Raw genomic sequence first — 25,367 nt, forward strand, 5'->3', positions numbered from 1 at the left:
CTGGGCATTTAACAAGGTGCTGAGCTAATTCATGGTGACCAGTGCTCTGGGGATTGCCCCACAGACCTCACCACATCACACGTGGCTACCACTGGCCAAGAGTTCACTGCCAGCCCCTGACAGTGCCAAGCTGCTTTCCAACAGTGTTGGATTTTACTGCCCCAAAGTCATTTTTTTCCCATTAGGAGGGAACCTTTCAACCTGTGTTAAACACATTGAAAATGACTGGAGCTGGCCCGAGCTTTGTTCCCCCACTGCATCATCACCGGCAGTCTGCCTCTCAGCCAGGGGATGGTGCCTGACAGAGGAATGGTTGCTTGAGCCACCAATTCACTCCATAACCCACCCTAACATTTCATTAAGCAGTGCTGCCACCCACTTCCTCTTGAGGACAGACAAGTCCAAAGCACCAGCATCACCTTCAGCCCAGCACAAATGTCACCACGCAGAGCAAGTCTCCAAAAATAGGATGGAAGTGCCCACTCAGAGCAGCAAGAGAAGTGGGTGCACTGGTGGGAGGTGAAACAGCAATGAATAGATGTGAACAGAGTGCAACACAGGAGGAAACAGGCACATCCCAGCCTTCTCTCATCACATTTGTGCAAGAGCTTCTGCAGAACTGCTGGGGGAAAAAATAGAAATGACCACAGAAAGTAGGATATTTTAGCCCTGCATATTCTACATGGAAATTCCTATTTTCCTGACATGAATTGAAAGCAGAATGAAAGAAGAAGATTCCCTTCAAAGAACTTTGTTTGTGGTCGCTCAGCTTCAGGATGCAAATTAACTGAGTACTTGTTAGCTAAGTGGCAAGCAGGGAATCCGCCTCTGAAACACCACCAGGCTCTTGCAAGGCCAAGGCTGGGATACAGCTGGGCACAGACTTCAATGTGTTTAGTGCCTGGCTCCCAAAGAAATCTACAGGAGCCACTCCTCACATCCCAAAGCCAGATGACCTGCACCCAACTTGCCTGCCAGGGTTGGGGGGTCCCCCGTCTGCCCACCCTTCCCCAGCTCCGTGCAGCTCCTGGCGCTGCCTCTGCCCGATCTATAACTCATAATTACGAGACCGTAACACAGAACTGCCACAGGCAATGTCAATCTCTCCCAGGGGCCTCACACATCTGAGGCTCTTGCACACCAAGAAATGGTGATCATGTGCATTAATGCTGTGGGTTAAACCACACGACTTCAAGGATATTCGTGAAAATGCAACCGGAGTTTACCAAAGGCAGACAGCAAGCCAGAAGAAACAGCATCCAGGAGCTTCAGCTGGTTTAGCACACTTATTTATGGCATTTCCCTGAAATACATCCCACTCCTCTGTAGGATACCTCCAACTGCAGTTTGGTGTCTTGGAAGCAGCAGTTTGTATGAGAGGGCCTTGGAAAACAGCTCCCTAAAATCAGAAGGAGCTCCAACAATTTCACTGCTCAGAGAGGAAGAGAAAAGACAGAGCAGAGAGTCAGGAGCATGGCACTCACCACGGTGTCGCTCAGAGGCAAACCATGCCTCAGAACACTGAAGGCAAACCATGCCTCAGAACACTGAAGGCAAAACCTCAGTGCTCCAGAAGTGATGGTTTTCAAGCCATGGTTTGTAAGCCTCTTGCAATTCACAGACAATTCCTAAAGAGTCTTTGAGAAGTAACTGCAAAAAGCAGAACTGTCAGGAAGCCCAAGTTTGTAGGAGCTGGGACAAACTTCCTGCTCTAAGTGTTTGCAAACCAGACTGGTAGCTGATGCCATCAACCCCAAATGAGCTTTCTGGGTGAATTCTTGCTAGGTCCAAATTCTGGGGTACCCCTAAATTTTATTGTGGCTGCAGAAGGAGAAGACAATGGTGTTGCTATATATAACAGACTGGGCACATTCAGCAACGTCCCAAAAAGGCAAGGAAAGGTGTGGTGAGTCAGCTGGAGGGCGACAAAGCTAATGGGGGGAGCAGGGTTAGTTTGGAACAGCACATTTGAGAATTAAATCTGTCTGAAGGATCACCAAAAAAAAAACAGAAAAAGAAAAAAATTCACTGGATAGAAGAAACAGAGAGCCTTGAGAGGGAGGAACAGCAGCAGGGGAAATTCACCTCAGGAAGTAAAGAAGCAAGCACACAAAGAGAGCTGGCTTTCTCAGGTACGTCTGTAAGTGCCACTATTAGGGTAAGAAAAATATAAGCTCATCTTTTTCCTTCCCATTGTCACATCACCGTGGAGAGGCTTCACGAAATTCTCAGAATAGCAGCGAATCAGGAGCCAACAGCTGCTCCAGCAAGAAAGTCACAGGGAGGCAGACTTCCACTGCTGCCACGCAGAATTAACTCCCAAGTTTCTCAGGCCGCTAAATATCATCCAAGCGGGCCAGTCCAGCACAGGATGGGCAGCCTTGTCCTCATACCCAAAGCTGAGGCATGGGCCTGTGTCCCCTTCCTGACCATGTGCTCAATTGCTTTATGATCCACAACCATTTCAGTATCCCTGGAAAATGGGGAAAGGGCAGACATTGGCTTGCCTGCTCTGCTGACAGGTGTCTGGGCTCTGCCCGGTGGTACTCAGGGAGAGGACACCCAGAAGCACATGTTCCCCCTGGCAAGGGCAGGGAGTGGGCACAGGGCTGAGGAGCACCGAAGTGCCAGCACAGCTGGGCACAGCATGTCCCTGGGGACGTCACTGAGGGGACGTCACTGAGGGGACACCGTGTAGAGCAGCCCATGAGAGGCTGGAGTTCAGTCCTGCCCTTGCCTACAGCTGTCTGTCACAGCCACTGTTAGCCTGGTGCAGATTTGGTCAGTGCAGAAGCTTGGACCACCCCACAGGAAGAGCAGGTCCCTCTGGTCACCTGTCTCCAAGAAGGAAGGTCTCCAGTGGCAGCAATGCTCTCTCCTGCTGCTCCACTTCCCATGAGACAAGTTAGAGTGAGTGGTGGTGGGAGATAAATGCATGGACATGGCCCTCAGTGATAGGATCACAGAGAAAGCTGAGAGGGTCCTCACTGAGCTCCAAGGTGTACATGAGGGGTAACAAGCAGCATGCTCACCCCCCTGCCTTGATGAGTTCCAGACAGGAGGACCTGTGAGAGGCGAATGCTGGCACAAATGGCCTCGTCCTTCCAGACACAGAGGACACCATTCCTTACCTCAGGTGAGTTACAGCAGAGATGTGCTGTGGCACATTCATCACCCCCACACACAGCACTTCTGTGGCACAAAGTCGTGTGGTGGGGGTGAGCTGATGAGGTGACAGCTAAATAACCTTCCCATGCACGTGGGCTGCAAGACCTTTAAAGCTTCTGGAAGTAGCCATAAAATCAGAAACAAAGCAACAAGACTGAGCCCCTTTGTGAAAGGACTCTGCAAACACAACCCTGAACTCGCTGGGGTGACAGCCACCTTACACCCAGTCCCATCCTGCCCCTAGAGAGAGGCCCAGCAGCTCCACACACACAAGATCCACAAAACCCCATATAAAGCCAAATACAACAGCATGAGGACTAACTCGTGATCTCCACCTGCAGCTGTCCCAAGCAAGGCACTGTTTGCACTCTTGTCAAACCAGGCAGGACTTGGCTCTTCAGCACCCACTTTGCTACCATAGTACCAATACAAAGGCACCCAACAAACAGAACCCTCCACCCCAGAGCTGAATCATACCTTTCAGCCCCACAGGCAGGGCAAGATGCAGGTCGCACAGCTTGAGTCATGCAACCACAACTCTCACCCAGCCCCAGCTACCCCTTTGGCATCAGCTGGCTGTAAACCACCACTGCACTTCTGCAAGCCTGTAAGATAGGGAGTCAGTTGGGCCAACATCACAACTGCTTATTCTGAAGGCAGAGGCATGCAGACTCGTCCTTAAGTATCTTCCGAGTGGCAAACCTCGAGTCAGACCTCTGCTTAAAACTGTGTCTCCAGCCAGCAGCACTGCATCCTTCCTGGATGAACGCTTTGGTTACTGGCAAACGTGCCAAGAAGTGGAGGTATTCCTAACAGCACTGCCACAAATGATGCTCTCCGTCGTCCTTCTGAGATGGGGACCTGCGCAGTGGCACAGCTGCCGGGGCAGATGAACTGCTGGGCCTGCTGGGGGAGTGGAGATGGCAGCAGGAGCACCCACCACCAAAAGGGCCGCAAGGCTGTCTGCATGGAGAGAGACTGAGCTCAGTGTCTTAACATCCCCACTTTGCCTCCAGCCCTGCAGGTCCTCTGGAGCAGAAGGAAGCAGTACCGAAAGAGTTAATCTCGCCTAGAACAAACCTATCTCCGGTTTCTCAGAAAGCCAAAGGCTGCTGGAGCTGGGCTGCCTGCTCCCTGCCTGCCCTGCCTGCAGCCTGACCCCTGACATTTCCACCCCGCTTCTCCCTAGCATGGAAAACGGAGCCCTAGACAAACAAACAGGTTGGGAGGCAGAGAAATGGGAGAGAGGAGGAGAAAGGGAAGGTTTCTCAGATTCCTTGCAACAGCCCTGTTAAATACCAGCAGCCCCCACAGCTGTGGGTGAGGGGCTGGTGTTCATCAGTAAACCCTCAAGTCTACAGCCAGACATCTCTGTTTAATTAATCCTGAAAGGATCCCTTCCCCCTTCTGCTTCCCAGAGAGGTTTTGAGGATCCACAAGTTTAAAGACACAGCGAGTCCTTTTTAACTCTTTTCCTCAGACAACAGGAGGGCAGAAAGCACCTCTGAAACCACAGCCAGGATTTACAAACTCCACATCAAAGCCTTCCACCCATGGCCATCTTTGAGTGAGCCGTGCTGAGCCCTCTGAAGCAGTGCATCCTGCGAGTCACAACAACCTGCCAGCAGCACACACACACAGAATCATAACCAGAGATGGGGCTGCAGACCTCACCAGGTCCTGGGGTCTCCTGCCAGTCTAACAGAACACCCATTTCCCAAGGGACAAATCTGTTCAGTGCTTGATGCAGCTCTACCGCCCCCCATTCTCATCCAGCTTTCTCGTCACCCTGGTGGCATCAGCATCACTCAGTGATGGAAGAGACTGCACATACACAGGGAGCAAGATGATTGCAAACACTCTTGCCCCTGGGCTTTTGCTTAGTTCTTTCATTTCAGTAGGTCCCCTGCCCTTTGATCCAATCTGAACATTGTACTAGTGCAGAGCTGTTAACCATGAACAGCCCCAAAGCTGGCACATCCCTGCACACCTCAGCAGCTGTGGGAGAGCAGCTCCACTTCCAGGGCACCTGCATCCCACCACCCTTGCAGACCTGCAGCATGCCAGTGAGGACTCATCACAGTAGTAAAGGAAGCTCTTTTTCCTGGAGAGTGGACAGGCCACCAGTACACACACAAACCAAACCCCAGCTTCCAGTGGAAGTGGTCTTGATGAACATTTGCCAAGGCATTGAACCAGTCCTCAACAGACAGCAAGGCAGGGAGGGTCTGGCAGTAGAGTTTTTGGTCCTGCAGCTCAACCACCTTAAAAACCAGCACACAACCACCCACCCCTCAACTCCAGCAGCCAACCTACCAAGCAAACTCCACCCCACTGGCACCGGGAGCCGTGCCCCCTCCACTCCCTCGGCAGTCCTGCCTCCTACACTCCCACACAGCCACCTCTTCACCCAGGAGCTGGGATGTCGACCAGCAGAGCTGCTGCCACAGCACCAGTCTGCTCTTTCCTACAAATGCTTTTTAATTTTCATATACATTGCTTTCAGAGCTGGCCACAAGAGTTCATCCTTCCCTCTCTCCCTTTTGCTGTGCAGCAAACATTAACCCTCGTTTTGATGCTTATTGCATCACTTCTCTTCCCCGTTTTCTTTTCCCACATTTCTTTCCTAAAGCCTTCCCAGCTTCAGTGAACAGCCACACACAAAATGGAAAAAAACATCTAGTTTTTCACATTCTATTTTTGGTAAAAAAGCTTAACCATTATTGAATTTTCCAAAGCCTTTCTTCCAGTCTCTCCCCACCCCCAAACTTGCTTAAATCTGAATAAACTGGTAGCAGAATTACAAAGATAATTTCTTCTTTTTTTTCTGAGGGGGGGTGGTGGGTTGGAAGTTGCAAAACCTGCAAATGAAAAGGGGGGGGGAGAAAAAAAAAATCTCTGAAATGATTATTCTTGGTGTAACCAAAAGCAAAAAGAAGGGGGGGGGTGGAGGAAACGGAGGATTTCGAAAGTCTAAGTTCAAATTGTGAAAGAATCCTCTATTTCACATCAGCTTTACAAGATTCCCAGGGAAATAAAATTCAAACCCAGTTATTTTCATGAAGATCTATATGCTTAACTACCTGTTTCAACAGCCTCTCTTTCAAAGAATCATTGGGATGGGGGACGAACCGCAGTGAACTGAGAGATGTCTCTGTCTACCCCCCAAAAGAAAACCCATTATGCAATGACAAGAGACAATCCAGTGTATAATCAAAGACAGAATCTTGACATGTTCAAAGAGAAAATTATTGTAACATCAGTGATTTGAAGATGAGAAGGGTTTGGGGTTTTTTTTTGCTAGAAACAACGGCCAACAAGATCTTCGCTCTAAGAAGCGGAGCTCAAACGCAGACCCTAGCACACAGCCTGCCTGTGCTCTGAGCACCAGCAGCAGAGGAAAAATTCACAATTGAAAGAGTGAGGTGTAACAAATTCCTACTGGGAGTGCAACCAACCAGCATTCTGAATGGCTCAGCATTCACACTGGGCAGCAGATACTCCCAGTCACAGGGACTTTTGTCCCAGGGCATAGAAGAGTCTGAGGGCAGCCCCCGATTTAGCGAGCTGTGATGTGTGTTCTTTCTCACACACAGAGTTCCAAATTCCCCAGCAGTAAGGTGGCTGCACTAGACCTTGACACCTGGGTTTAGGTCTTCTCACCTGAAGAGCAGAAGTGCTGCTTGGTGACCTGTCCTGCCTGGCAGGTGGCCACCAAGACCTCGGTCCCTGCCCCACTCTGAGCACTCTGAGCTCCTCAGAGCAGGCAAGCAGGCTATAACTGCTCAGCAACGTTTGCCTTCCAGAGGTACTTCCAACAATCATTTTTGTGGGTGGGTTGTTGTTTGTTTGTTTGTTTGCTCCAAACTTCATCTTGCACAATACCTCCAGAGCCACAGTCCTGTTATTACAAAGCTTGCCAGTGACAAAGAACTACACTGAAATATTTACATTCTCAATACTTGCTACCAGGGAGTTGCATATTTGGCTGTAAAAGTAGCGAGCTGCAATCGGCACTGAACGACTGTGATTCACAAAAAAATGAATCACAAAAGGGAAATTTTAGCGACTGAATAAATAGCTGTTCTGTAACCCAGCTAATGAGGAGCATAGTAGTTTTCTGTTCTTTGATTGGAAGACTATCGGAAGACGACTCTAAGTAGTCAAAGCCTCCCTGACTCTAAATACCCCTTTCAAAACCAGAACGTGGATTAAGCTCACTGTTGGTTTGGAGTAAGAGTCAGAAGGAAAACAAAGGGGTGCCAAGTCTCTGAAGTCAGGTATCAACAGGAACAGAAAGTCACTAAGGTGTACGAACCCAGAGCTGTTTGCCGAGGGAGCCGAGAACATGCTGTGAGCTGTGAATCACAGAACGCTGCGATCCATTCCCAGTGACCTGCCAAGCAGGGAAGGGAAGGCACTGAAGCCATTTATTCCCTTGAAAATACTGCTCAGAAAAGAGCAACCGGGCAGAGACTGGCCCAGTGTCTGCCCATCCTTGGGTGGCACCAAGCCCAATGTGTGCCCACCCTCTGGCGGCACCAAGGAGACAGCAGCAAACACAAGGCTGCTGGGTTACCTGTCAAGGAACATCCTCGCCCCAGAGCACACACAGAGTCCCTGCCAATCGAGGCTGCGTGGATCACTGCTGTCATCCCAGATTGAACCAGTTTGTCAGGCCAGGAGCTGTCTCTGCCCTGGTCCAAACCCTGCAGTGAGATGAACACCAGCAGGGTCAGAAATCCTCTTGTCTGAGCACTAACTCACCCAGCACACAAGTGTGTAAGGTGATTTCCAAGTGTTTATTTGGCAGATCCTCCCCAACTTTCCGGACAAACCAGCAAATACGGACCAGCACAAACCCATCTCTGATGTGTGGCACCACACTCAGACAACAGGCAGCAGCAGCATCACCGACTGCAGGTGTGCAGGAGCAGACCCTCTGAACACAGGCAGGGGAGCAGTGTCTGGACAGAAACCCATTAATACCCTAGTGCAGGACACCCACAACAGCCTAGCCAGAGCTTGGGTTCCAGAAAGAAGTCCAAATCCCCCATTTCAGGCAGCATCAGGAAGATGAGCTCCAGTGCTTTCATGGCAGCAGGACTGCTTTGAGAAAATAACTCCTCACATTTCCCCTGTATTTCACATTTTGAGGAATATCCCAAGCACAGAGATCCTTGAGGAGTTTATCACAAAAAGGAAGCACAAGGCTGCTCAGTGCTGCTGCCAAAGGAGATGTGTAGTTTGAACAGGGAGACGGAGTTGTCCCAACTCCTGTCTGCGCTCCCTCGTTACAAGTGTTGCTTATACATGGGAAGCATTTTACTAACACTACAAAAACACCAAACTGTTTATCCAGTAAAAGCATTTCCCACTGCTACTCAGCAGTGAATAGCTGCTTAAAGCAGGACCCTTTGTGTTCCCCCTACTCCTACAGAACTGTTCTGTTCTCACCTTTGCATGAAGCCCCTTTTATTAAAAGGAAACCGTTACAGAGCTTGGACTCAAGTTCAGGTGTGTGCTGGTGCTGGGCCTGCTCACAACAGAGCACTCTTGCTGGAAAAGCTGTTGTACCCCTAATACCAATGCCCAGGGCAGGGTCAGCATCACTCATCACCACCGGAGCTGCTCCAGCTCCTCAGGGAGAGGAAACGCCCATGGGAGCCCTGCACCCACAGAGGTAAAGCCAGAACCACCTTGTACAGGACCTGCTTAAGATGGAATGGCTCCAACCAGAGATAGCAAGGACACACCAGCACTGCAGACAGGTAGAAGTCACAGTCACTGGTCACCTCCATGTGTGCTCCTCCAGCCCACACAGTGCCCCACAAGGACTAAACTCTCAGGCACAGGCAACTCTCATCTCCTCCCATCCCACTGGCCAAAAGCACCATGGGTCATGCCTCTCTGGTGGGCTCAGCAGCAGGGTGGCAGCAGCACTGCTCCTGGTGGGGCAGAATGTGCTGAGATCAGCCAGGCATGGGCCTTCCCAGGAGACAACTCCATCGCAGTGGCACTGCCACCACAGAGCAGGACTCCTTCTTTTAATAAGGCATTGATTCACTTCCTAACAAAAATGGACCTGTTACAAAAAACAACCTGTGTGCCTTCGGAGGTGGCTGTTGAGTCACACCACGTTTAGGGTCCCCGCCTCCGTACCATGCACGAAACGATGAACCCACACTGGGCGATGCAGGCAACCACCACAATGGGCTCAGCCCTTCTCCCTTCTGGCCGAAGTGACAGATTTGTGGCTCCACTGCACGGTGACCTCAGGCCAAGTAGCAGAGCAGAGCTGGCACACACACCCCACAGACCACCCCACCAAAACACACCCACCCAGCAGTGATGTCACACAGGTCAAAAGTGGCCCACGACATACACCCTGCAATGGGATGGAGTCACATCGTGGCACTGACCCTTGAACCCCACACACATTTTCCGTAAGTACCCAGAGAGCCCACACCAGCTGCTCCAGTGGGAATAAGTAAAGGGGGAGTGGGGGGAGCACCAGGGATAAAGAGAGATCAATTTTTGCTCTGAGATTTTAAATGAAACACTCCTGTTTTGGAAAGGATTTCATTAAGGTGAAAATATAAGATACAAGTCCCCATTTAGGGAGAATGTGCTATTAATTCTTAGCAATGTATGTGAAAAGGAAAATTGCATTTTTATCTAAATGGGTTTTTCTGCATAACCCATTTACAGAACTCTTTCACAGCTCAGTAATGGGAACTCTTCCCGTTTCTATTTGGGCCAGACCGCAGCAGAAGGCAACCTTCAGGAACACTTCAAACAGAACCCCTTAAAGCAGCTCCAAGAGAAGGTCTGCGGAAAGGAGGAGAAAGGCCAGTGCAGTACATCTGAAAAGGGGGTGAGAAAGGAAAGGATAAAAATGCTCCATTTTAAAGCTGCTATCCAAATTTTTGAGAGTGTGGGGTTTTTTTTTCCCTCAAAGGGACAAGAGGAGGTTTGGTCTTCCCACTCTTCTTCCATGTGTGAAGCACCAACAGCTCCTCCTCACGTCGAGCAGTCCCAAACGCGTACAAAGAGCAAAATGGTGCCACGCTATCCCTTTGAGAAACGGCACAGCGACATTCTCAGCTATCACAGTCACTATTACATACAATGAACAAAAGTGTAGGCCCTGAAAAACTATTTTTATCATCATAAACAAATGCTCCTTTCTCACTACAAACAGTTTCAGACCATTCAAACCGAGCATAATCCAAACAATCATCTCAAACAATTGACACTCTGATACATTGCCACTAGGCAACAGGAACCGAGTCATGGAAAAGCAAAAAAAAAGCAGGCTCAGGTCTGAACCAGGTTTTACAAGCCCTGCTTAATCCAGCACAAATAAAAGCACACACAAAATCCCAAGTTTTAAAAATTCTCAGTTTCATCATCAAAACCCCCAAACCCCAATAACCACAACACACACAGTGCACCGGCCTCGCATTTCACAAACAACTCAACCGCTTCTCCAAACACTGGAGCAGGGCTGACAAAAGGAGGTAAAGCTGAATGTTTTCTAAGCGTTGTTCACTTGACATTCCTCACCTCTGTTATTTTTTTTTTGCCTCCTTTGCTTGCCTTTATTTGCTTACTTCCAAAAAAATTAGTATGGCACGGGATTTTATCTTTCAAAACAGACGTTCGAAAGTGCGGCAGTCGTAGAAATACAACTGGACAACGAAATCCTTTCTATTCCCTCTCCCTAGCCACACTCCTCACCGCAAAGCAGTAATTAGAGGGATCTACTCCTTGTGTAAGCTCTTTCCAAATGTAAAGGCTAGCACCCAAACCTTCATTACACTTAACAGACACGGAACCCTAATTGTATCACTCTCTCTCAAGTGCAGCTCCAGCTCCCCAAGCTCCCACTTGTCTGATTCAAGGAAGAAGATTTTTCATCTGTTCTGTTCTGTAACTGAAATATTTCAGCAGCGTTGAGATAAACCACTCGAGAAAAAGCTACACAAAACACACGAGGGTTTGGGTAATTAACTGGAGTAACACTTGATGGCTCTGTTAAACCCCCATTTCCACAGCAGCATTTGTCAGCCCAGCCCAGCCTCAGGGAGCTCAGGCAGAGCCGGAGCACGGCAGCCTCCCTCCCTGGAGACCTCAGAACCCTGCGGCTGCCACCGGCACCCCCATTCCTGCAGGTCCCATGGTGACCTCAGCTGAAGCAGGAAGATCAGGACACAGCATGCTAGCTTGACTTCTCTACAGGACAAATGGCTGTGTCATATACTGTGTGACACCAGTGTCCATGCACAGAATTTAGAAGATAAACCAAATAACCAGGGCCAGCCCTGAGCTCCCCGCAGCACCTCCAGCCACAGCACCTCCGTCCCCAGCACGACTCATACGCACTCGCAGGCAGCCACGGCCAGTTGACAGAGGATGGCATGAAACTTCCCTCTGATGGCAAATGACAACAAGGAAGCAGAATGAAGGAATGTTTTGCTGGTTCTCTCTTTTTGTAGTGATCTGCCTATCTCCAAATAGCTGCTGTGAGGTTTTAATTATATTTCAGACAGCCCTATTTATTCCTCTGCCTGTAGAAGGACGGAGCACAGGGAGCTGGGATGCTGTAGCTGTTTCTCCCGGCATAAAAAGAACAGCATGTGCCTATATTTAGAGGTAGAGAAGGGAACTGAAGCATTGGGGGGGGGGGGGGGGGGGGAGGGGAGGGAAATCAGACCAATTTTATCTTTATATAAAAAAAAAAAAGCACTTGTTGGCTTTGGTTTGTTTAAATCAAGTATGTGTTGCAAGTGTTTGACCCTATATCCAGCAACAATAAAATCTGTTCCATCATAAAATACCAGCTGCTTTGCACTCTGAATGATAACGCTGTTTTTAAAGCATTTCAGAACTACTGACTCAGACTGTGGTAATTTTCGTTACAATTATTAGGGGATTTAATCTTCTTTTTGGTAGCCTACAAACAGGTGTAGTTATGATTTTCCTGCTTTGGGAGCTGTATTTGGGCTGAGATCTGGGCTGCTCTTCAGAAGAGGAGTTAAATAAAAAGAAGAAAGTTTTTCAACTTAATATTTACCATTAATAAAAACTAGAAAATGAGTAAGGTCAAAAATGCCTTCAATGTTAGATGCAAAAAGTTATCTGTCTGCCTCCTACGTCTAACAGGAACCCTGTTTCTAGCAGTATTACATCAGGAACATCAAGGTTAGGTCACATCAGAGAGCTGTGATCAACTGATCAACCCAAGAGCTCGATCCTTGGGGTCAAGGCCTGGATAGGCAGGACCACACTCACCTCTCCCTGAGCCCAGAGCAGAGGTGAGGAAAGGAGAAGAAAGAAGCCTACTCATGGAGACTCTTCAACCCCAAGTATCTGGAAGAGCTAACAGCAAACCCACCTCACATCAAACCTCTTCCACATGAGTTTCTTTTCCTCTTGCTCAGACTGAGAAACACCTTTAGAAATGCACTCACACACCAGACCAGAAGTGCCATAACCAGGGGGCCTATTTTGTTGTTTCTCCAGTAAAGTAGAAATGCTGTACCAGGACCCCACCAAATGCGACGGAGGAATAAGTAATCAGCACAGCTTTATCCCGGTACTGTTCAGCCCTGGCGTGCCAGCCTTCATGGGACACCTAAGTGCCCAGATTAATTCCTGGGGACACCACTGTGTACCCCACCAGCATTCTCTGCCAAAGCCCTGGCAGCACCACGGTTGTTCAGCCACATGGATGCCAGCGGAGCCTCTGATGGAGGCTCACCGGTCCCTGGCTAACTGGCACCCGCGTGGCCAAACGTCGTCTGGGTTTTCTCCTCTGGGCTGCAAATCTTCAGCAGTGGGAATGTGTCCCAGGTTTCTACAGCACCCTGTCAATTTGTGGTGCAATAAATATGATCTTACATGATACAAATACTAATAGAGTGGGGCTTGACTACAGGCTCCACCGACATCCAAGCCAAAGACAGACCCAAGTGTCCGCCCATGCAATGGCAATGGTTTGACCGAATGTGCCATCTAGCCAGGAGACAGCAACGCTCAGGCAGACGCTGCCTCTCCACCCGTCTCCATCTGACAGATGAGCAGAGCATCACTTCCAGCCATGGACAGAGGAAGGAAGGCTCAGTCCCGCTCCCCAGGGACCTCGCCCCGTTTGCAATGCATTCACATCTGCGGCTCGGAGACATCCTTCAGCTACAGTATCCTCTGCATCCCAGGGCTTCTCTTACCCACGACCAAAAGGCTTCCAACATCCTTAGAGAGGAAGACGATACCCACCCCACCACCAAAAAAAAACCAAAACAACCAACCCCAAACCAAAACCAAATTAGCGAAAGATTTTTCTAGGAAAGAGATCCTAAAAATTTTGACCAGATAATAACCCCCAGCCCAGCCTTCATTTCCTATGCTAATAGATCAATTTACATCTTTCTAGTAAAATGGTTTCAGGCTACATTTGGGGAAAAAAAAAAGAGGGAAAAAGGAAAAAAAAAAAAACCCTCATGCCTTTCTTCTTAAACTGCATTTTGGGAGAGGATTAACAGGAGGAAGGAAGGATGTGACTGTTTCCAGGGCTTTTTAGTCTATTTGCTGCGCACAGCAAATGAATATTCTCACTTTTAAATCAGGAGTATATTCTTAATTAGGGTATGAAATGTTTTAAGATTTCCTCCACTTTACAAATGGCTGCTTTTTCAATTAACCGCGCTTCCTCAGCCTCGGGATGATCTTTCTATTAGCAATACAAATGCTTCCTAATATTTTGTGAATACTAATTCACAAAATTAATTAAATGCAGGCTTAACTCTGAAAAACATCTATTTCACCACCAAAGAAGAGAAAAAGCTGTCTCCTAACTACTGACCGATTACAGCTTCTCTGCGATCGAAAGTATCAAGTCCTAAAGGTCCGGGTCAGAACGGAAGGTCAGAGAAGAGAATTAAAAGGAGGGTGGTGGGGGGAATAAAGCAACCGACTCAGCTTCCTCATCTCGCTTTTTCAATGCTCCAAACAGGGTTGAGGGGGAATTAAAAACAACTAGGCAGAATTTGAGGGCCACTGGGGCACAGCCGCCACACTGGCTCACACCACGCGGAGCAGAGCGAGCGCAGCCCCTTCAGAGATCACCCACGGGGTTGTGCTTAAACCCTAAACTGTATTTACTGTAATGTAAAAGAAAATCCATCAAAGCAGCACTTAAATGTAACCAGATTTCAGCTTACCAAACCAAAAAAAAAGGGAAAAAAAAAAGAGGCCTCTTCAGGCAAATCTTAAAAGCTAATAAAAATTTAGAGGGTGCAGTGTCATGTGCGGCGTTTTTATGTTCAAATACTAAACAGGCACAAAGAGATTTCCTAAAATTGAAAACAAACAGACATAAAACTGCACAACTAGAGGCTCCCAGCAGAAGCTAAGCATGTAGAAGAGGAACAATTGGTGCTCAGGAGCTCCCCGCGACTGGTACGTACAAGCATCCCGGGGAGGGAAATCGCGAGGTGTGATAGAACAGTGGTTGCCTAAGAGAGCAAGGCAAAACTTGAGCAAACCCTTATTTAAACCTGTCCAGGATGGTTCAGCCCCCTCCTATGGGAAAAGGATGGACTCTGAGTTTGAATCAGGTGCCCCAAAAGGGCACAAGCCCAGCACACCCAGCTGCTGAGCACCAGCACTCTTAGGGTAACGCTTGTTCCGTTACAAAGAATAGCCCAACCACAGAGAGGAGACAACTAGAAAAGCAGGAACTACACCTTTTTTGTTTCGCCTCAGTATACAGATGAAAAAGGGAATAATTTGCAGTGAGAGTGCACCCCTAGATCGTCAAGTCTTACAACTTATTGCATTAACTATGGTAACGCATCCCCACATACGTCCGCCTTTGTCGTTTGCCAGGAGAGGAGCAGGACGTGAAGACTTAGAGAGGGCGTTGGGGGAGACAAGGAGAAGGGGTGCTGATGAGGGGAGGGGTTGCTGATGAGGGGAGTAGCAAAGCAATATCATCTCAGATGTTCTCTTTGAAGTATTAAGAAAGTCAGCTTGTAAAAATTAATGGATTAGACCTCCAGCTGTTCAATTCTCAGCTTTGAATTTAAAAGGTACTTGACTTTGGAACACTGGCACATAATCCATAAAATATATTTAAATTGGGAGGGGGGAGGGGGGAAATAATTTTTTAAAAATACATCTTTGCATTAAAAAACAAGACATTGATAATTTGTAATGCTTTAACTACTCCAGGACAGGTGTTTTGCATGGGAAAAGCAGCTAACTACGAACAACATCAGGACTTTTACATAAGCCAATCGTGTCACCACCACGTGCAAACAGTTCCATCTACAGAACAGCAAAAATTCAGATTTAAAGATCAAGAAAGTCAGGGGTGGACTTTCATTTCCTGGAAGATTCCATAGCTTCACCTCCTTAATTTCCACAGGGTTCCTTGCCCTGCATCCCTTGCCCCAGAAGCAGTGCTGAGGAAGCATACAAGCCAGGGTCCAAACGTCCCTCATCGACAGCAGCACTTTTAAAAACACCCTCAAATAAGTGAGAGGAGAAGAATTCTGTACTTAAAACAACACCACTTCTATCTTGAAAATGTCTTGCTCTCCATGAGAGTGGATTTGGAGGGGCTGACTTTGTTCTTTTCAGGGTCTTAGATTTTCCAGCAGAAAACCCAGGACAGCTGGACAGAAAGCGGGCTGTGGGCTGGAGCAGCGGCCGCGGTGGACAAGCCAGGCCGGTACTGATGGACAGGCCGGTACCGGTGATGACGGACAGCCCGGTACCCCCAGCCCAACGCCCATTCTCCACACCATCTGCACACACAGTGCTCCAGACCGAGACATTAAGGACCCCACTAAGCACAGTTGGCCTGGTCCCTTTCAATACCCGCAGTGTACTCTAGCAATTATGCAATTAAACTGTTTATGATATTGCAGTAAATTGTGTTCAGCCACCTGAAGATTCCTTTCAGGGCTGGCTTTGCGCTGGCTGTGGATCCTCGACTCACGCTCGCATTTAATAGAAACACAGGAGAAACCACAGACGAAAAATGTACAGCAATTTGTCTGGTACTAAAATTTTATGTGGCCACATAAAGACATTTCGCTGTACCCAGCCCTCTCTCTGGTTCAGAGCACGGCAGAAGCTGAGAGTCAGCTGTTACAAATAAAAGCAGTTCAAATACTATTAGGTTAAAACTTCTGTTTAATGCCTTGTCCTTTGCTCTGGACAAGTCACAACGAGCTGTATCTGTAGGCACTGCTGATTAATAATGTTGCTCTAGCAAAGGGGAAAAAAAAATCTCCTTGCAGTTTTATGACCAAGCATTCCACTACTTGCTGGTAAAAAAAACAGGTATTGCCTGTTAAAAATTAAGAGCAGACATGGTGTAACACATCGCAGCTCAGAATAAATCTGTGCTGTCATCTAAGCTCATATATAAATACTAAGTCTAACTCATTTCCTTTTACACGGTATGGAAAGATCTAAAGCACATTCACACACCAATTTCAAGAAATATATCCCCCAAAGCCCATCTCATGCCCTCCCCTCACTCGGCGTGCACCGAACAGCCCGGTTCAAACTAACCTCACAGCTGAACCTGCCATTAGAAAGCCACAGACCTGGGTGTACAACAAAAAACCACCAAGCCCAAAACAGCAAGAAAGAGGCAAAGCAAATCTGTGATCTGCACTGATCCAAACACAGCTGGACTGTCCACTACAATGAGCAGAGCAGGTGAATCTAAACACCAAAAATGACCGGACAGGCAACCAAAGTGGCTCTGGTGGGTACTGAAATGCCAGCAAATTCACTCACTTTCTGCATTAAATATCTCAGCGTGCTACGGCAGCAACAGCAAACAGTACTGAAAGCCCTGCCCCTTGCCTTCCCCACTATTTGCCGTGAAGGTCTGCAAACACGCTGCTGCTGAATGTTTATCAAACAAAGGAAAACATTTCTAAACAGGACCATTTTCAAGCAGAAAATATTAAAAATTATAGGGAGTCAGAGTAAACAATAGAGTGCTGCTGTCACTCACACGAAGCCAAGCCAAGCAGGGGCAACCTCTCCATTACTGGTTTTTTTCTCTTTAACAGGTCAGAAGAGTTTAAAAGATCATTTAAACCCAAACCTAAGGCATCCTGAACTCTCTCCTGCAACATGCAACGCGAGTGTTCTCTCCTCCAAAAGCTGCGTGTTGAGCCGGATCATTTATTAACGATGTGTGCTTCGTATCTTGAGGGGTATCGCTCAACTTCTTGGCAAAGGCAAAAGCCTTTCCCCCCACCCCCAACCCCACTAACCGCTAAAATTCCTTGGGTAAGTTTGAGCAGCCCTTTGAAGCAAACAAAGCAGCGCAGGGAATCACAGCCCCACGGCTGCAAAGCGCTCTGAGCTCCGTCAGTGAACTCCAACAGCATAACCCCCCTCCCCAGCACACACACACACACTCCCCCCCATAAGCACAATCACCACCACCACCCCCCAGCACAAAGCACTCTCAGGGACAGTTAAGGGACTGAAACACCTCATAGAAGCTCTGACAAGCTCGCTCCCAGTGAACAAAACGGGTCCCTGGGTAAAGCCTCTCCAAAGAATTCTGCTGTATTTAAAATGAAAGCAGGCAGCAGAACACCCCGGGAAGAGAAAGAAAACAAAGGCTCCCGGCCACATCTGGACCACATCTGACCTTTGTTAATGCCTTTAGTGGCGACGTGCAGAGGTTGCCCACTGGTCGGGCAGCAGCGCTGGCCAGCTGGCATGCTCAGCGATGGGGTTGATGTTACAACAGAATACGAACAAAAACTGGGAGATGAGGAGTACCGGTGCTGCCCTGCACGTGTCCAGCGGCTCCGGCAGATCCGCGGCCACTGAGCCGCTGAGTATTGTCCCTTTTTCCCCCCTAAGACCCTGCCTTGTTCTAGGTTACACACTGCCATCTTCACCTCACATCTGCAGTACGGGACCTTCAGAATTTCAATTAAAAACTAAAAGCAAAAGCCCACCAGCACTTAATTACTGGGTTTCTAGAGAATACTAATCAACATTTCACTGAAGGGGAAATTGTTCTGGTTCAGCCAAACCAGGGAAAGGAAAGCCCGTTAAACTTGCCTCGGGCTCTTAAGTGAATTTGATCTGGTTATTCTTTGTTAGCTAGAGCTGTGGTGCTGGAAGTCAACACAACCTCTCCAGACTCTCTATTACAATACCTCACTCCCAGCTCCAGCTGCACAGCCGTGGAAAATACTAAATTCTAGAAAGCATTTTGGGGGGGGAAAAAACCCCAAACTATCAGCCACTTCTCAGAAAACATGCCAGTACAAGAAATGATGTACCAGAAAAAACTCCTTACAGAAAATGGCATTTCAGGGAAGAGCCACATCCAGCCAGCATGAAAGATGTTCAATTCACAGACAAAATGTGAGCGCACAGGCACGGAACTGCCGCAGGCAGCCACTGTAGGTGTAGGTGTGTACGTGTTACACCCGCAGCACCCGAAATAACATCCCTGCTCCCATCTGCCTTTAAAGCTGCCAGCTCACACGGACTGCTCTGCTGGAGATACCAAATCACTTAATGCCGTTGTGAGAAAAGAGAGGTGAGCTACAGGGAATCTGAGCAGCCATTCAGCAATTCAAACAAGTTGCTTCCCCCCGTGATGCAGGCGCTAACGGAGCATTTGAAAAGTTCCTGGTTTTGCTGTGTCTCGGGGTGCCTGCCCATCCCAAAGCTGCACCTCCTCGGCCAGCAGGGAAGCCAGAGCTTCAGTCCCAGCCCTGTACCGCAGGAGAGCAGCGGGGAGAGGCCACCACATCCCACGCCCCACCAAGGGGGACCTGTCTCCAACACCCGCCACCCCTGCCCGGAGCCCACTGAGAGGGAGGCGTGGATCCCGTGCCATGAGAAGGATAAATCACCCAACACTTCCCCTCCTGTCAGGGTAGGTGTCATGAGGGGCCCACCAGCAATGCCTCTGTGTGGTGAGGGAACTTGGGTCTAAGGACTCATCAAAGCAACACTGTACGCACCAGGAAACGGGGAATGCTCCCCGGCACAGCAGCAGCGCGCTGAGTTGCTGCTGGCAATCACAACAGCGCTGCCCGAAGCCTGCACATCACCCTGCCCGCGCTCACCGGGGAGCTGCTGCAACAAACACCGCGGTGCAAATCCCCAACAACCAGCAAGGTTTAAAACCTCAGACACTGGGTAAATAAAGCCCTTCCTTAACCACAGTTTCAAACACTCGGGGATGTGGCATTGGAAAGTTAAATGATTTCCTCTGGCTGAGGAGAACAGCCTGCTCTGCCTCACCTATTGTATCTTTATCACTTCCAACAACAGCTAAAGCAAATTCTCTGCTGGTCTCTATCAATTTCCTCATCCCAAGAACCAACCCATTCAAACCTTTCAAGTGACTGAAGTGTGCAGCGGAACGAGCGCGTCGCGGCTACGGCTGGTTCGCTATTTTACGTTAAGCCTCTGAAAATACTGAAACATCTCCTTATATAGGAGCACTGATTAAATGGTTTTCCTTCCAAGTGATGAACTGTTTGAGCAGCACCACAGCGGTTATCGCGACCAGAAAGCAATTCTTTATTTCACTGCCTGTTACTAAGAATAGCGGTGATCAAAGTGAACGTAGGAGTGCGTTAAAGACGTCAAAAGAGAGCACCGCTCCATGTGACACAGGCACACAAAAATATACATCCCTTTAAGCCAAATTACACTTTTAATAGATGTGCTGTTCAGGATTAAATCACTGCTCAGGATTTTTAAGTATTATTTCTTTTTTTTAATCCATGGAAATTAAGATCTATGAAATAAGTTACTCATTCAAATCCATTTCTATGTACAGCACAGCGTGTGGACGTGTGTGTGTGTGTGCGTTGTGAGAGAACGTATAGATGTGTTCGAGTCTGCCAAGGTAGAAGTGACAGGAACTGTGATTTGTGCTAACTAGCTATTGATCCAGTCAGATCTAGATGTTGTGTACAAGAAACAATAAAGGAGAAGGGGCCAGGAAGGATGCTGTGTGCAACTCCATTTAAAAATGGAAAAGAAGGGCCCCAAACAAACCAATTTATGTCCTTGCCTGGGTGAAGCATGGAGAATGCTGATGGGCTTCCTAGAGTCTGCTGTGCATGCTAAACACTCCCGCCTGAAATGAGAGTCTCCTGCGCCAGGCATTAACCATGAACAAAGAGACAAACCGTGGGGGCTAGGATTCACGCTTCAGAAAGCCAAAGCTGGAAAGCCAACCAGAACTGGGGTTAGGAAACTGACCCGTTTCAAACCAGCTCCCTTTTGATTTTCCCAACACCTTTCTTCGTGAAATTACTAAACACAGAGGACATAAAAAGTCAGTGTGCACCGCCAGATGTAATGGAAACAAACTCGGCTAGCAGGAGCGAAAACGTCAGCTTTCCCAGGCACAAATAACGAGTTGATGCTGTGCAAATGACACACCTGTACCTAAAGCACACCCAACAAAAATCGCCTGCGTGCGCTCACTGAGCAGGTACGCACACGTGCGTCCATTGTAACGCTCACACATGCAGCCAGGCAGTGTGGGAAAACATAGCTTTGATAAGAGGGGGGAAAAAAAATAGAAACCAATTGAATCTATAATCATCTTTATCTTAAACAGCTTTTCTAAGAGAGGGCTTTCCATTAAAAGATTTTTTTTTTCTCCCTGAGCTGGGGGAATTACGATGCCCTCTGGACATGGGGAAGGATCAAAAATGACAACTAATGTCGAAATTAAACATCTGTCAACGAAGCAAGTTTTATACCAGCAGACCCAGAGCCTTAATTTAAATTGCCTTTCTATTAGAGGGGAAAAAAAAACAACCCACAACATTAAGAGCCTTTTAGTTGAGTATCATGCTGCTGGCATGCTCAGAGTGCAGGCAGGGAAATACCTGGAACTGGGGGACAGCCTCACTGTGACCAACACAAATGTGCTTTCAGGGCTTAGGAAAATCTCTCTTAACAGTTTAGGGAAAATGGCTGGAGGGCTCAGTCTACGCGGGGCTCTGCAGGAGGCCCCTCCTCAGCAATCTACACCCAGGGGGGCTCCACTGGGAGCCCCTCTGCTCAGCATTCCCAAAAGCCCAGGGCTGGGGCCACTCCCTAGGCGGGACAATGAGGATGGGACTGGTGGCAGAGACCAGCACAGGAACAGCTATCACCCAGGGCTGGCCAGACAGCAGGCACTGTGTCCCCACTGCTGACCACCCCAGCAGAGCATAGTGGCATCCCACAGCCCTAGCCTGGCATGGGAGGACTTCCAGCACCCACTAAGGTCCCCATCAGAGGTGGAACAGATGTGGTATGTGCTCAGTGTTCTGGGGCCACAACCCTGTCACCTCCCCTTCTCCAAGTAGCCCACTGTCCCCCTGGCATAGGCCAGCACCCGCGCAGAATGACCAATACCTTCTTTGCTGGGGTTCGGGGGCTTGGGCTTCTCCCAGGGTGCCATGGGCTTGTCCTCCTCCTGCCCCTCCATCAGGGCCTTCTCGCTGGGCAGGTACCAGGTGGAGTTGTGCTCCGCCATCAGGGAGTCCAAGTCGATGGTGCTCATGGCGCCCTTGACGCCCTCTGAGCAGCAGCTGCCCAGGTCACTGTCCCCGTTCTGCCCCGTGCACTCCCCCTTCTTGCTCTTCAGCCCCAAGGGCTGGTCTTCCGAGATGCTGAACTGCTGCCGCTGGAGCTGGATCTGCGCCTGCAGGATCTCCAGGGGGTGGATCTCGTCCTGGGCTGAGGTGCTCGTGGGGGTCCGCACCTGCTCCATGCTCGGCGTGCCAGGATGGGTGCCTGCCGTGGTGCTGAGCCCATAGCTGTCGGGGGTCGAGGTAGATGTACTGAGGAGGCCGAGGGCCAGGGGCTTCTGTCCGTTGAGAAGTGCGTGCTCTCCACGGGGCAGCTTGGGCGAGCCGCCCAGCAGTGGGCTGCGGGTGGGCTTGGAGGTGGCATTGTCGGAGCTGGAGGACACCTCGTCCTCGTTGCCGTAGCTGGTGCTGACCTCGTCAGGAAAGTCCACGTGGGGGGAGCTGCCATCCGACTTGGTCACACTCTGGATGCCACTGTCCAGGGAGGACATCAGGTCGGGCTGCTCCCCCAGCAGCAGCTCACCACCCTTGCCCCAGGAGGGCGAGGTGAGGGGCTTGTCATGGGGGGTGCCCCCACCGCGCTCTGCACCCGTGGCCCCCGGTGGGCCCCCTGCCGCCGCCGGCACTGCCGGCTGCCCCGGGCTGACACCGGCCCCGCCACCCTCTGTGGCTGAGAACTTCTCAAAGAAGGTGCCAGGGCTGACGTGCCCACTGTCCCGTTTCCGGCGGCCCCGCCCCCGCCCTCCACCCGCCTTCCCCTCGCCGCCGGCCGCCGGCTCCAGGGCATAGCCGGGCGAGAGGCTGCTCTCAGCGGGCAACAGTGGGGCAGTGCCCGCCGCCTTGCCCGTGCCACCCCCACCTGCTGGTGGCCCTGCTGGGAAGTAGTCCGGGGCGGCAGGCGGCGGTGGGTCAGGATCGGCTTGGCTGAGCTTGCGTTTGGCCTCAGCTGGGCTCTTCTTGTTGAAGGTGACATTGAGGTTGGGGGCACCCAGGCTGGCAATCATGTTCTGGCAGGCAGTGGAGAGGGCAGCCAAGCAGCTCTGCCCAAAGACGTTGTCTTTGCTGGCCGGCTTACTGAAGGAGCCCAGTGAGAGGGCACCTAGCTTGCTGGCAGCAGGCCGTGGCGGGGGCGGTGGGGGGAACTCAGGTGGGGGTGGTGGGTAGGCACCCGGCGAGGCGCTGAGGGCTGGGGCAGCCCCGTGGGCCGCTGGCTGCCGTGACGCTGCTGCAAAGGAGAAGCTGGGCTGGGCAGCAAAGTCAGCAGGGCCACGGCGCTCGGAGGGGGCACTGGGCAGTGCCACGCCGCCGCCCGGTGACTGCAACTGCGAGAGACCACCCATGGCAGGGGCAAAGGGTGGGTGGACGCCGGGCGAGGGCAAGGCCTGCGCCGGGCCCTCGCCCGCCATCCGCAGCGGCTCCTGCAGCCCCAGCCCACCGGCGCCCGGCCGGAAGAGCACGGCCGCACCACCCGGCTGCAGGCCCAGCTCGTGGGGGGCCGCCTCGGCCGGCAGCCCCGGGGCCGCCATGCGCCGCGGCAGCAGCTCCCCGGGCGGCGGAGGCCCCGCAAACCAGGCGCTGTCAGGGGCAAGGTGCGGTGCCGGCGGGTCGAAGCCACGGCCCCCGCCAGCCTCTCGCTCAAAAGCGGGCGGCGGGAGGCCGCCGGGCGGGCCCACCTCGCCGTGGTGTCCCAGCTGCTGCAGGCTGGGCGGCCGCAGGCGCTGCTGGCTGCGCGAGGCCATCTGCTTCATCACCAGGGCAGCGTTCTGGCGCTGCGCCAGCGCCGGGTGCTCGGGGCCGCCGTGTGGCAGCGGCCCCCCAAAGGCCTCGGGTGCCGGCGGGGTGAACTCGCCCGGCAGGCCGGGGTAGGCCGTCGGGGAGAGGTGGCTCTCCATGGCCGGGCCGTGCATGCCGCTGCCCCAGGAGGCGCAGCGCTCGACGCCAGGGTTGCCGGGGAAGTCAAACCGCGGCCTCTTGGCGACGCTCACGTAGGGGGCATCGAAGTGCTGCAGTCTTTGATTTGGTGGCTGTTGCGGAGGAGGGTGCTGCATATTAAACACGGGGTCGGTGTAGGGATGCATATTCCTGTTCTCCAGTCTGTGAATAGGGTATTCAAACTGTGCATGCTGGTTCTGCATTATGGGCCCATTGTCCTGCAGGTTGGGGTTGGGAGCGTTGGCTTCTGTTTGCTGTTGCCTAGGAATGGCTGGCGGGCAGGAGTTCTGTCTGGCCAGCAAGCCCGGCGGCTGCTGTGGTGCTTGCGGCGGTGGCGGTTGCTGCTGCTGCATCAGCGGGTGCCGGCCGCTGGCCCCCGACTCCAGGCTGGTGGACATCTTCCGCGCTCCCCCGAAGCGCTCGAAGAAGACACCGTGCTGCTGTGGTGGGTGCGCCTTGGCCACGGCCATGCCCGGCGCCCGGGGCAGGGCGGGTGCCCCCGCGAAACTGCCGCCCGCCGGCACCTGCCGTCCGCTGCCGTAGTGTGGCAGCTGCCCCTCGGGCTCCGACGGCGAGAAGACAGGCAGCTCGAAGTGACCGGCGGGGCCGTCGCCGGGGTAATTGTATTCCAGCGAGTCCACGCTGCCCTGCGCGGGCAGCCGCCGCTGCTCCAGGCCGTGGGGCTCGGAGGACCCGGACGCCGGCAGCCCGTGGAAGGAGGCGGCGCGGTTCGGGGACTGGTCGAGGGGCAGGCAGGGCGCCGGAACGGCGTGGCTGGAAGCACCGGCGCTGTGGTGCTGGAAGTCAGGCAGGTTCCCGGGGCGCTGCTGCCCGAAGCCCTCGCCACCGCCCTGGCTCTCGGCCATGTGCTCGTAGCCGTCGGCGAACGCCGTCTGCCCGCCCAGCGCGCCGCTGTACCCCAGCAGCCGGCCGCCGTGCACGCAGGAGGCGCCGGGGTCGGGCCCAAAGTTGCCCCCGAAGTGCGGGGGGTGCTGGTGGGGGTGGTGGGCGCCGCCGTGGCCGCCGTGCGGCTGCTGCCCGCCGAAGAAGCCGTGCACCGGAGGCTGCATCCCGCCGCCGCCGCCACCGCCGTGCAGCTCTGCCGGTCCACGGCCCGGGAAGCCGTACGCGTCCCCGGCCATGCTCATGTTCATGCCCAGCAGGGGCGGTTCGCCCAGAGCCCCTAGGGCCGGGTCCACGGCCGGGGCCGCCGGGCCTCCGCCGGGGAAGGCCGGCGCCTTGAAGTGCGCGCTCATGCTCAGTCCGGGCTGGCCGAAGCCCCGCTCCGCCTGCCCGCCGCTTCGGCCGCTGCTATGCGGCTCAAACTGCTCCAGCCCGAACATCCTGCGCGGCTCCTCAGAAGGGCATGGCCGCTCCGCTCCCCGCCGCGTCGCTCCGCCGTCCCGCTCCGTTCCCCACCGCTCCGCTCCGCCGCCCCGCTCACATCCTGCCGCGCCGCTGCCGCGCCGCCGGCACCGGCCGCCTGCCCGCGCTCACCCGGCGGCTCCGCCGCTCGCTGCTGCCCGAGAGCCGACGGGGCGGCGCGCCGCCGCTCATAGGCTCCGGCGACCGGGAGCTGCGCGCCACATCGCCGGCCCGCCGTGCGCTGCCCGCGTCTCGCAGGGCTCCGGCAGCGGCGGCGGGGCCGGG

At 52.0% G+C, this 25,367-nt stretch overlaps 1 protein-coding gene across 1 annotated transcript in view; it reads right to left on the bottom strand.

Annotated features, from left to right (window-relative positions):
- Positions 1 to 25,328, bottom strand: part of MN1 (MN1 proto-oncogene, transcriptional regulator) — a 35,781-nt gene extending 10,453 nt beyond the window's left edge. The window contains exon 1 of the mRNA XM_068161733.1: positions 21,610 to 25,328. Within this exon, the coding sequence (XP_068017834.1) occupies positions 21,610 to 25,060 (3,451 nt within the window). The 5' untranslated portion in view covers positions 25,061 to 25,328. The remainder of the gene's footprint in view (positions 1 to 21,609) is intronic.
- Between the last annotated feature and the right edge of the window lie 39 nt (positions 25,329 to 25,367).

Source organism: Melanerpes formicivorus, unplaced genomic scaffold, assembly GCF_026170545.1.
Source record: "Melanerpes formicivorus ecotype bairdi unplaced genomic scaffold, bMelFor1.0.p_v2 SCAF_60, whole genome shotgun sequence".
NCBI classification, from domain to species: domain Eukaryota; kingdom Metazoa; phylum Chordata; class Aves; order Piciformes; family Picidae; genus Melanerpes; species Melanerpes formicivorus.